The sequence below is a fragment of the Perognathus longimembris genome, chromosome 1, assembly GCF_023159225.1.
Source record: "Perognathus longimembris pacificus isolate PPM17 chromosome 1, ASM2315922v1, whole genome shotgun sequence".
Taxonomy (NCBI): Eukaryota; Metazoa; Chordata; class Mammalia; order Rodentia; family Heteromyidae; genus Perognathus; species Perognathus longimembris.
In genome coordinates this window covers 79,417,531-79,429,057 of record NC_063161.1, presented here as the reverse complement: position 1 = coordinate 79,429,057, position 11,527 = coordinate 79,417,531, and the positions used below count along the sequence as shown (strand labels likewise).

General features: G+C 49.6%; 1 protein-coding gene across 1 annotated transcript; it reads left to right on the top strand.

The window, feature by feature from the left end:
- The first annotated feature begins 3,606 nt into the window (after positions 1 to 3,606).
- Ccl24 (C-C motif chemokine ligand 24) lies at positions 3,607 to 5,061 on the top strand. The gene is given in 3 exon segments (XM_048346817.1): positions 3,607 to 3,696; positions 4,880 to 4,978; positions 4,981 to 5,061. Coding segments are annotated over 3 exon segments (270 nt in total).
- Positions 5,062 to 11,527: the final 6,466 nt, after the last annotated feature.

Below are 11,527 nucleotides of genomic sequence, written 5' to 3'. Positions count from 1 at the left end.
AGGACAAAGCCAGCTCACAGTGCCAGTTAGGTGGAAACCATGGTGGAAGTACTCACGCCATGGACATTGGCAGGCACCACCAACCATAGTCTCTCTCCCCACGAAGCCTGTTAAACATTTATCAACAGACCATGAGCTCCACCATACCTGTCTGCAAAGCCAGGGTATTTGCCAATCACTGACATTGGTATTCTTGAACTTGGAAGTGTGTGTGTGTGTGTGTGTGTGTGTGTGTGTGTGTGTGTGTGTGTGTATACATGCTGGTCCTGGGGTTTGAACTCAGGTCCTGGGCACTGTCCCTGCTCAAGGCTAGTACTTTATCACTGGAACAATAGCTCTACTTTTGGCTTTTTTTGGTGGTTGATTGGAGATAAGAGTCTCATGGGCTTTTCTGCCTGAGATGCCTTCAAGCAGTGATCTATAGCTCTCAGCCTCCTAAATACCTAGGATGATAGACAAGAGCCATCAGCACTGGCTTAAATTTGGAAGAGATTTAAGGAACAATATGCTGTTTGCACTTGGAGCAAGAAGCATGGGAAACTGATAGGCAGTAGATAGACTTTTTTCATGCTCCCTATCTTACCTCCTCCAACACCTCCTAGACACTTAGTCTCCTGCCCCTGGTCACCAGATCTCTCTCCCTGTGTCCGTGTTCTTTCCTTGGTCTGAAATTCCATGACCCCTTTCCCACATGGGGCCCCCTTTTTGTCCCTCTCTGACCCGAGGAGCCCTTTGTATCTGGAAATTCTTGGTAGAACTGTGATGTTAAGTTACTGCACACAGACACAGGGGCAGGAGCATGACATGCAGTGGGCCAGTCTTTCCTCAACACCTCCAAGAAAGAAGTTTTATCTTCACTCCCCAGAGCCAGGATCTGAGTCCGGAATTAACTGCCTCTGCCCCTCCCCCTCCCCAGACTTTATCATGTTGTGATGTCATTCCTGTGTGTTGGCTTTTATGCTAATAGACACCTCAGCTATTAGAGAATTGATTTTTTTAATGAGTCCATATTGGATCCCAGAAGCCCAAGGATGACAGCCAGGTTGTTTCATGTAAGATCTGAATTGCTTGTCAAGAAGAGCTTGCTTGTCTCCTATGGCTGGACTCCCATTAGCATCCAAGGTGGTCAGATCTGTCTGGATGGCAGTGGCTTTGCCCACCATCGATGTCTTCATTCTGTCACTCTTGAGCTTGACCTTCTTGTTTTCTCAATGTTATTTGTCTTTGGAAGTATTTGGGTTCAAACTCAAGGCCACACACTTGCTGGTCAAATCTTCTACAAAGCCACACTTTAGTCCATTGTGCTTTAGTTACTTTTTGAATAAAGTCTTGTACTTTTCATCTAGATCTCATCCTTGATCTTCCTACCTTCACCTCCCAAGTAGCTGGGATTACAGACATGCATGACAGCACTTGGCCAGAGCTTGACCTCTTGATATCTACTTGTGGAAGTGCTGGGAAATGATACTGAAACTTATGAACGGATCCCCAGAACCCCTTTGGGCTGTGGCTGCTCCTCTTGACCATCCTGGCTAAGCAGGCTAGGGGGCAATGCCACCGTGTTCACCGACATCGCTGCCAACTATTCCTGTACCAATTGAGCTCTGAGACGTCTTCTCATCCAGAAATCAAAGGGCAAGACACTCGACGATTGCCGCCTGTCACCTTCTGCTGCCACCTAAGGCCACACCCCTTGCAGGATGGGGCTTGGAATACATGGACAGAAGTCCATCCCCACAATGGCTCACTGTGCTCCCCGTAACAGGAGCCAGTCCTGTCCCATGTATCTGTCCCTCTCCACATTGCTAAGAGAACAGCTTCCTGAACCTCCTCCCTTCCAAGAAAAGCAAGGTGAAATACACAAGAGACTCCCTGCCCAGCATTGGACGCCCTCTGTTCCTTCCATGTGTCTGAGCACCCCAGGTCTGATCAATCAAGGGAGAGTATTTCTGTACTTGGTATTGGATCCCAGGTCTAACCCTGTGCTTATGTATCTGGGACACTGTGTGTGTGTGTGTGTGTGTGTGTGTGTGTGTGTGTGTGTGTGTGTGTGTGTGTGTGTTGTGAGAGAGATGACAGACAGATACAGAGGTTAGTCGAAAGGAGAGAATCTGTCACAGGTAGCCATGACTCCTTCCATCTGCCTTCTTGAATACCCTATACCCCCCACTGAAGCCCTATCCACTCTCCTAACACCTTCCTGCAATCTCCCCTCTACTTTGAATCCCAGATAATCTCTCCACATCAAATTAGGAAGTCAGGGCAGGAACCAAGAAGGACCCAAAGCAAGGTGGGTGATCAGAGTGGCAACGAGGGTAAGAAGAGATGGATTGGAGGGCAACCTAGGAAATGGAACAGACACCACCCAGCAGAATGTGCCCACCCAGGATTAGGGCACTAGCTCTTCCCAGGAAGAGATGGGGCCAACCTGCTCCATCGTGGCTTAAGGGTCTCAGACAAGCCATTGACATGTCTGAGACTCAGTTTTCTCTCTGAGTAAATGGGAGGATAGTAACAGGATCAGGTAAGAATGCTAAGCAAGCACTCCAATTTGCATCTCAAGGTCATGAGGACTGGAAGACTGAGAACAAAGCCTGGGCTACAATGCTGAACCAGCCAGGCATGGTGGTACGTACCTGTAATCCTAGCACTCAAAAGGCTAAGACAGGAGGATTGCCAGTTCCAGGCCAATCTGAGCTGCATAAGTGGGATCCTGTCTCAAAGATTAAAAGTCCAGAAGTAAAACTGTGATTTGAGTGATAAGAGTACCAAGCATGAGCAAAAAGCATTAAAGAACAGCCCTCAGGCCCTCAGCTCAAACCCCGGTACTGGCACAAAAAAAGTAAAAGTTTGGTGGATGGATAAGTGGGAAGATAGGAAGGTGGATGGATGGATAGATGAATGATGGGTGGATGGATGGATGGAGATAAGGATGATTCTACTTACTGCAGTGACTTGAAAATCTGAGGTTCAGCAGAGTGACTGACACTCAGGACCCCAGGAAGAATAAGTACTAGGATCCCGGCCAGCCTCTGCCTACTCATACAGAGCATTTGCCCTCCGCCTGAGCAGAGCGCTGGTCTCACCACTTGCTCTTTCTTGTACACAGTTACCCTGGATGCTGCTGGCAGGCCATGCCTTCCCCTTTCTTGACTACAGAAGCCTCAGAGGGATTTTCAAGGAAGCCTGGACTAGGAGGGAGGAGCTGACCAGCCTGTGTTTTTCCCCAGCTGCCCCTATAAACAGCACAGAGGGGGAGGCTGGGGGGCTCTGCAAGCAGCAGCCCTGAACCCCTTCACTCCTTCACCCCAGCTTTGAGCCCTTGAGCTACAGTGCCTACTCTCCAGGACATTGGGCGGGGGGCTCCTTCTCCTCCTGACACTCTGCAAACACAGCATCACACCTGCAGGCAAGCCTTCAGCCCCAGCCAAGGGCTGGTGGAAGGACATGGTTTCGAGAGCACAGGGGAGAGTGGAGAATGGGGTGTGGAGGGAGCAATGAGTGGTGGCCAGGGAAGGGACTGGGGGTGTTTGAGCTCCTTGTCTCAACCCAGAGCATAAGGTAGCTCAGGGAAAGACACAGCTTTTCTGTCTCATTCCAGACATGATGGTCATTCCCTCCATCTGCTGCATGTCCTTTATTTCCAAGAAAAGTCCTGAGAGCTGAGTGGTCAGCTACCATCAGGCCAATGGGAGTGTCTGCTCCAGGCTAGGGTGATGTCAGTTTCGGTCCCAGGGATCCACAGGCCTGGCAGGGTCCATGTAGACTTGAACTGGCTCTGTGTATCCCTGTGGAAGGCTCTGGGCATCTCTGAACCTTGGTTCCCTCACCAGTAAAATGAAAATTAGACTCACCACTCATCTATGGAGCATCAAATATGCACATGGCACTCTTCAGGGGTAGAGCACTGTCAATTATCTAAGAGAAAAGGCAGGCATGGTGGGGCAGTCCTGTAATCCCAGCACTTAGGGAGGCAAGGGGATCGGGAGTCGGAGGCCAGCCTGGGCTGGCTAGGGAGAACCTATCTCAAAAGAAAAGCAGGTCAGCAGGCAGAGAGGGGAGATAGGATCGTGCTGACTTTGCCAAGGGCCATTGGGGCTCCGAAGGTGACTGACTCCAAGCCACACAGGAAACCAAGCCTCTAAACTCGCGGTGTGGATGCACTTTGCCAACACTGGCACACAGTGAAAATGGCAGGTTAGCACTTATTATGAATTTCCCCCAACTGGCACAGCCAGTCCTAGACTCATGACCGGGCAAGAGTGCCCTCCCCCCAAGCAGAGCTGATCGAAAGGGGGCAACCCACCTGCTCTGGATCCTTGATAGTCACTTTCATGAGTCAAATCCGAACTGGTGGTAGCGCCCTTTAGGCCTCAGGTAAGGTCTTTCTTCATTCTCTATTTTATTTATCTTTCAATCATTCATTCATTCTGCCTTCCTTATTAGTGTATGTATTTATTTATTTATTTATTCATTCATTCTCTCATTTTTGAGTCCATCTCTCACCTGGACTGGACCTTAAACTTATGATCCTCCTACCGCAGCCTCTGGAGAGCTGGGATTCCAGGCATGAACTATCACACCTGCCTTGGGGAAGGGTAGAGGGAGGAGTTTTGTAGCATTTTCCATTCCCCACTGTGGACAGAGACCCTGCGTGTCTTTCTTTGGGTATAGCATGGTCCAAAGGCAGGCCTAGGCCTCCTCTGTTTGGTAAGAAGATCCTTGAAGAAGCCAGCCATTCCTTCCCCCACTATCATTCTTGTCCTCGCCCAACACTAAAATCCAGAGCACACAAACACCCCACATCTGTCAGGAACTTGCTAGGGGCGAGGACAAGCCGCTGGTCTTCTTAGACTGCCATAGAGTGAAATGACTTCAGGTGAAAAACCTGATCTTCTTCTCCTAAAAAGGCCAGAAGGTCTTCAGGAACCCCAAGTAGCAGAGGGTGCAGAGGTATGTGAATGACCTGGAGGCCAGGCGAAGCATCGTCCTCAGGGGCCCAGGGCAGTGGGCATCAAGGGCCCTGCGCAGCGACACCGTGGCAACATCATCACCCCCTAACCACCACCTTGAACATGAACATGGCCTCCTGGGAAGCAGCCTGCAGAGGCAGATAGGGCTCATCTCTCTCTGATGGACATTGCTCTCAGGAGATGTATCTATGAGCTGAGAAACCCAAGAGAACTGGCCAGGCCTACTCCCAGAGGGGCTGAGCTCCAAGCATCCCCAAGCACCCTGGTCCTCCGTCCTTCCGGGGCCAGGGGAGAAGGCTCGAACCCTGTGCTGCTTCTCCTCCCACCCCGCAGCTGCCCAGGGTGAGGGTCACAGGTTTCATCCGAACCAGGGCTGTACCTGGCTTGCCTCTGGCTTTGGTGGGCCTTGCAGTCCTGAGGGGTGTCGGGGGTAAGAGGGGGAATCTGTCAGCACAAGCATCTCCCCCACATGCTGGGAGTGCTCCAGGCTAGTCCCATTAAAACAAATTAAAACTCTAGGAAAGTAGGAAACTCTTTGCAGTGTCCACTGCCAGATGACGGTCGTCCATGCTCACTCCTAAGATTTCAGAGGATATCAATGGCTTTTGGAAGTAATTATTTAAAAAACAAAAAACAAAAAAGACATGATGTGCTGGCCTCTCAGTAGATAGGCTGAGGCAGGAGGAATGTGAGTTCCAAGCCAGCCTGAACTGTGTAATGAGACCCTGACAGGAGAGGAGGGAGGGAGGGAAGAAGACAAGGAGGGATAGGAGAAAGAAAGAGAGTGGAGGATAGGGAGGGGGGAAGGGAGGAAAGGAGGGAGGGAGGATCACGTAGAAGAGACAGCCTGAGTAGTCTGTTCTGGGGACAAACACCTACTCTGCCCTTAATTCCACATTTGGATGGAGGACACACAGGGCCCTGAGCTGAGGGAGGAGGGGGAGGAGGAGGATCCCAGGGGTTTTCTTATGCATGGCATTTAGTGTCTGCAGAATAGCCAAATAAAATGTGGCTTCTTGTTTGAAGGTGCTCATGTCTTGTCTGCTTGCCTCTTTGGGAATAGGGGTATATGGGAACCATGGAGATGGGGTTCCAGACTCTCCTGGGCTTCCTGCCCAGGCCTGGAAGCAGAGGACGGCAGCAGGGCCCAGAGCACCTTGCCATGACCTTGGCATACCCTTGAAATCCTGGTACAAGGGTTAAAAGGAAAATCACAGGGCTCAGGGATACAGCACATCCCTGTCAGGTTTAATCCCCAGTACTACTGCAAAACTAGGTAAAAGGAAAATCCTTTACACCAATTAAATTCCCTAATGCTTGCCTGAGAAAAGCACTAGAATTTATAAATGGGGTTCCAGCAGAAACCAGAGGAGGTTCTGAGACTCAAGCTAATTGGCTAGGGTTCAGTCAATCAGGCAGTTGACTACAGCTTGGCAAATTCAATGTTCACATCCTCCCACTCCAACCTGGCTCTTCTCAGTGGGACTGGAGTTCAAGGACCAGGGGGTGAACTCATCAGACCTGGCCACTGGCCCCAATAATCATGATAGTGGTAAAAGGCAGAGAAGGGATATATATTCGCAGCACTGCCTGGACAGACCACAGGAAGAGGCAAAGAAACACATCACATACGAGCCTTGGGTTTAAATAGGAAAGAACTTGGCAGGAGGCAGAAGACGTGCATAGATGAACAGCCTGTAATCCTAGCTCCTCAGGAGGCTGAAATCTGAGGATGGAAGTGTGAAGCCACAACAGGCAGGAACTCCATGAAATTCTTATCTCTAATTAACCACCAAAAAGCCAGAAGCAGAGTTGTAGCTCAAATGGTAGAGCTCTAGCCTTGAGAAAAAAAACAACAACTAAGGGATAGCACCCAGGTCCTGGTACTGGCATCAAACAAACAAATATATTCTGGCTCCCTTCCGCCTATTATCAACACCTGTCTGCTTTCTATTTTACAAGTTTAACTAATAACAATAGCTTATAATACAATTATACAGTGTCTGGCTTTTAGCTTAATATCATCAAGATTTATCATTATTGTAGGTATCACAAGATTTTTGTTTTTGGTGCTGGTCCTCAAGCTTGAACTTAGGGTCTGGGTGCTGTCCCTAAGCTTTTGTGCTCAAGGCTAGTGCTCTACCACATGAACCACTGCTCCACTTGTGGCTTTTTTTTGTGAGTGTTTAATTGGAAATAAGAGTTTCAAGGAATTTCCTGTCCAGGCTAGATTCGAATCACAATCCTCAGATCTCAGTCTCCTGAGTAGGTAGAAATATAGGCATGCACCACCAGCACCCAGCAAGATTGCTCCTTTTCAAGGATGGTTAATGTTCTGTTGCTTATATATTGCTAGTTGTCCTCATTCACTCATGCCAAGAGAATTTGGATTGCCCACATCTATTGGCTTCTGTGAATAATCCTGCAATTATCAATGAGATGCAAATATGTCTTGAGTTGCCCATACACGTGAATTGCTGAGCTTGGTTTTCTTCTCCTTGTTTAACTTTATTCTAGTTCTAAGCTATTTTGATTACTGTAGCTTTTAATAGGTTTTGAATGCAGGAAGCACATTGCTTCCAAATTTGTTTCTCTTTGAAATATTTTTGAGTTCTGTATGGATACTCCAGATTAATGCGATAATTTTAGAAATAGTTTTTCAATTTTGGCAAAGAATACTATTGGGGATTTTGATTGAATTTGCATGAACTCTTTAGATTACCTTGGGTAGGATCATTTTCTTTAAATATATCTTCCAGTTCTTCAACAAGACCACATTCATGAGTGTATCGAAACAGGGCAGCTATAATCGTGTACTCAGGAGGCAGAGATCTGAAGAGTGAGGCTCCAAGGCAGAGACCTGTGTGAGAATCTTATCTCCAATTAAACACCCAAAAGCCAAAAATGGAGCTGCGGCTCAAGTGGCACAGTGCCAGCCTTGAGTGCAAAAGCTAAGGGACAGCATCTAGACCCTGAGTAAAAGAGGAAGGAAGGAAGGAAGGAAGGAAGGAAGGAAGGAAGGAAGGAAGGAAGGAAGGAAGGAAGGAAGGGAGGGAGGGAGGGAGGGAGGGAGGGAGGGAGGGAGGGAGGGAGGGAGGGAGGGAGGGAGGGAGGAAGGTGGGAGGGAAGGAGAAAGAAGGGAGGGAGGGAGGAAAGAGAAAGAATGAGAGAGAAAAAGAGAGAGAGAGGAAGTAAAAGAAAAGAACAGGGAGAAGGGAGAAGGAAATCAAGATGGGATGTTCAGAGGCCCCACCCCCACCCCAGACAGATCTCTGGTGCCGAGGAGCAAGGCCTTGAGTACAGTATAGTCAGGCCGGCCACCCTGAGGTTTGTATCAGCCACGGGGTGCGGGGGGGGGGGGCGGTAGCTGCAGGTTCTCTTGACACAAAGTTTTCCTCAATGTCTCCTCCCCCTTCTGGGCCAAGGGTCTGTGGTGGGTTTCTCTTGATCAGAGCTGCTGAGAAAGGCCACCCTCCAGATAGGGGCAAGCACATAACAAGCTTCATGACATACATTATGTTCAGGGAATCAGGACACAACCAATCCCTTCTGCTAAAAACTAATCACAGCAATTCTCAGGATCCTCTACATGAGGTGCACCACCCTTTCTGCTCCACCAGGGGGCAGTGGAGGTCTTCTTTTCATTTTCAGAAGCTAGAGCCTCTCCCTGGTTGGTCAGAGGCCACCAAGGTACCAGTTTGTTGGGTGGTGCCAGTCAGTACAAAGCAAACCCTTCCTTACCTCTCCATCCCCATCAGCCTCCCTCCCCCGTGGGGGAGGAGCAGCTTCCTGACTGGCACCGCTGTCCCCAAGGAGAGTAAGATGGGCAGGGAACTTGTGGCCCCATCACCTCAAATCTGACACAAGCACAATCCTGGGCTTCCAATTGCTAAACTTCATGAGCTGCATGACTAGGGGTCCCCATGTTCATGCATGCATACGCCTCTGTGTGTGTGTGCATGTGAGCATGTGTGTGTGCGTGCACACGTGCGCATACATGTACCTGGAAAAGATGTTGCTTCAACTAAATGCATGATGATTATGTTGGTGAAAAGAAGAAATAATCCCAGCTAAATGAATTCCAGGTTTATTATGACGATATGCACTTTTTCTTGTTGTTTTATGAGAAAATACAAGACCCATTTCACAAGCCTGGGGGTCATGGAGGTCTGAGGCCCATTCCAAACCAGTGTTGCAGGCTTGGTGGATTGAGATGGCAGGAAGGGCCTTGTTGTTGCTCTTCCCACCTGGTCAAGCCGGGCACCTGTCACTGTTGAGCTCTACCTTCATCCCAGCTTCTCCTTCCTACAGAAAGTGGCATGCTCACTGGTGTTGAGCTGGAGAACAGGGGGTTCCTGGAAAGTGAGATGCAGCACCCCCCCCCCCCCCAGAGCTGCTGGATCAACAGGGTAGGTGGGCCAGCGGCTGGCTAAAGCTCTGCCTCTCCCAGCCCTAACGTCCTGCTGAGTTTGGCCTCCATGCTTTTTGCATCCCGACTTGGATCCCCATGTTCTGTTATTGGGGGTGGGGGAGGTCCCAAGTCCTCAGATGCTCCATGGATAGTGTGATGGAGGAGGGGAATCTTTCTGGAGAAAGGAGGCCAAAGCAGGTGGCAAGCTATCTAATGGTATAAACTAAAACCAGGGCATAGGAAGCAACCATAGAGGTATGTAAAAGAATTCTGCCGGAGGAGAGATCAGCAGAGCCAGAGACAGTACAGAGTCCATGGCCTGCACCCACATTGAGGAACCAGCCTTGCGAGCTGCATGAGTGGTGGCCAGGGTCTGGGGGCCCCTGAATCATCTCTCACTCATCCTTGCCTCGTCTTCCCTCTCCCTATGCCAGGCCTGGGCTCCACCCTATGGTGACTCTTGTGCCCTTGTTCTAATTTCTTCTTCCTTGAGAGCTGCTTTCTTGGTTCTTAAGTTAAATTCCCAAGGATTATACACCTAATTGAGGGGATGACGAATGATCTGGAGAATATACAATTAATTTCCCAGGCCTCATTTTGGACAAACTGCAATTTCTCGTAGCTCTAATTTTCCCTTTCAAATTTTCTGTCACTGAAAATTGTCTTTCTCTCTTGGAGCCAATGGTCACTCAGGACAGTCAATTAAATCTCTTGTCACGAAGATTTATTTGGCTATTTGGTTTTGGCTTTGGTTGGGTAGCTCTTTGATATTACATTTTATTGTTTTGTGGCTGGGAAATGTTGTATGTGTGGTTTCTATTTGGGAAGATATTCCGATTTGGGCAAAAGGGCCATTTTCTGGGCATCTGACTACAGAAAACTCTCAGGATGAACAAGAAGGGTGTGGCCAGGACCTATAGACTCGTGTGTGTGTATGTGTGTGTGTGTGTGTGCAGGCCAATGCTAGGACTTGAACTCAGGGCCTGGAAGCTGTCCCTTAGCTTTTTCATGCAAGGCTGACACTCTACCACTTGAGCCATAGCTCCTCTTCCAATTTTTGAGCTATTCATTGGAGTAAAGAATCCCATCAACTTTCTTGCCTGGGTTGGGTTAACTTCTGAGATCATTCTCCCCTGCCCTGTCTCCGTGGAGGAATTTCTTGCCATGACTCAACACCATACCCTGGTTATAAGGATGGGAAGCTGAGGCTGAGGGCTGTACACCAGATCCCGGGAATTACCATCCCCCGCAGAAGTGTGCAGAGAGGACAAAGCCAGGCATAAAATTAGAAAATCTAGGAAACCTAGGAACAAGGAATGGGCAATAGTCCATTAGCTCAACAGTTAGCTCCTAGAGTTGGAAGGCCACCCCAGCCCTCCTCTTGAACTGGGGACCCACCATCTCAGTCCAGCCCGTGGATTGCATCAAGGCCACAAACAGAACAAGGCTCACTGGCTGTCCAGACCCAAAGGCAGAACCGTCCCCAGAGATAGGCCCACAGCTGGCCCAGTCATCAGACCACAGTGACTTGCTGTCACAAATGAAGTTCCCACTGCCCCCCGCCCTGCAACCTATTGGCCAAGCACATGGAACACCCAAAGGTTGTCTCCTGGCTGTCCAGTTAAAACAATCAAGCTGGAGATGGGGGAGGGGGGAGAGAAAGGGGGTCTGGTCATCCCCTGGGAGACGCACAGCAGCCAATCAGCGAATACTGTCAGGAACAGGGCGTGGCCAAGAGGGTTGTAGGAATTGATGGTCCTAGTGGCCCCAGAGAGCCAGGAATCCCACTTCCATGGTGGGAAGGGTGGCCTGGATTACATTAGGGAAGGCCTGAGGAGAGGCCAGCGTCTTTGCGGGTACACAGGGGGCACGGAGGTGTTTCCCCAGGCCCCGGGTCCATCTGGGAAAGGAGGGGCCCTGACTCTGCTTGGCTGACTCTTGCTCCCAGATCCAGAGCTTGGATCTGCTGCCAGCAAACTTGCCAAGAGTCCTGTTAAATCTTGTAGGGGGATGGCAAATTTCTTTGCCTCCCTCCCACAGCTCCTCTTCCTGCTGGGCCTCTGCCAGTTTCTAGCTGCTGGAATAGTGGGGTGTGTTTCCTGGGCTCCGTGTCAACTCCTCCCAGGCTCTGCCCAGTCCCCCC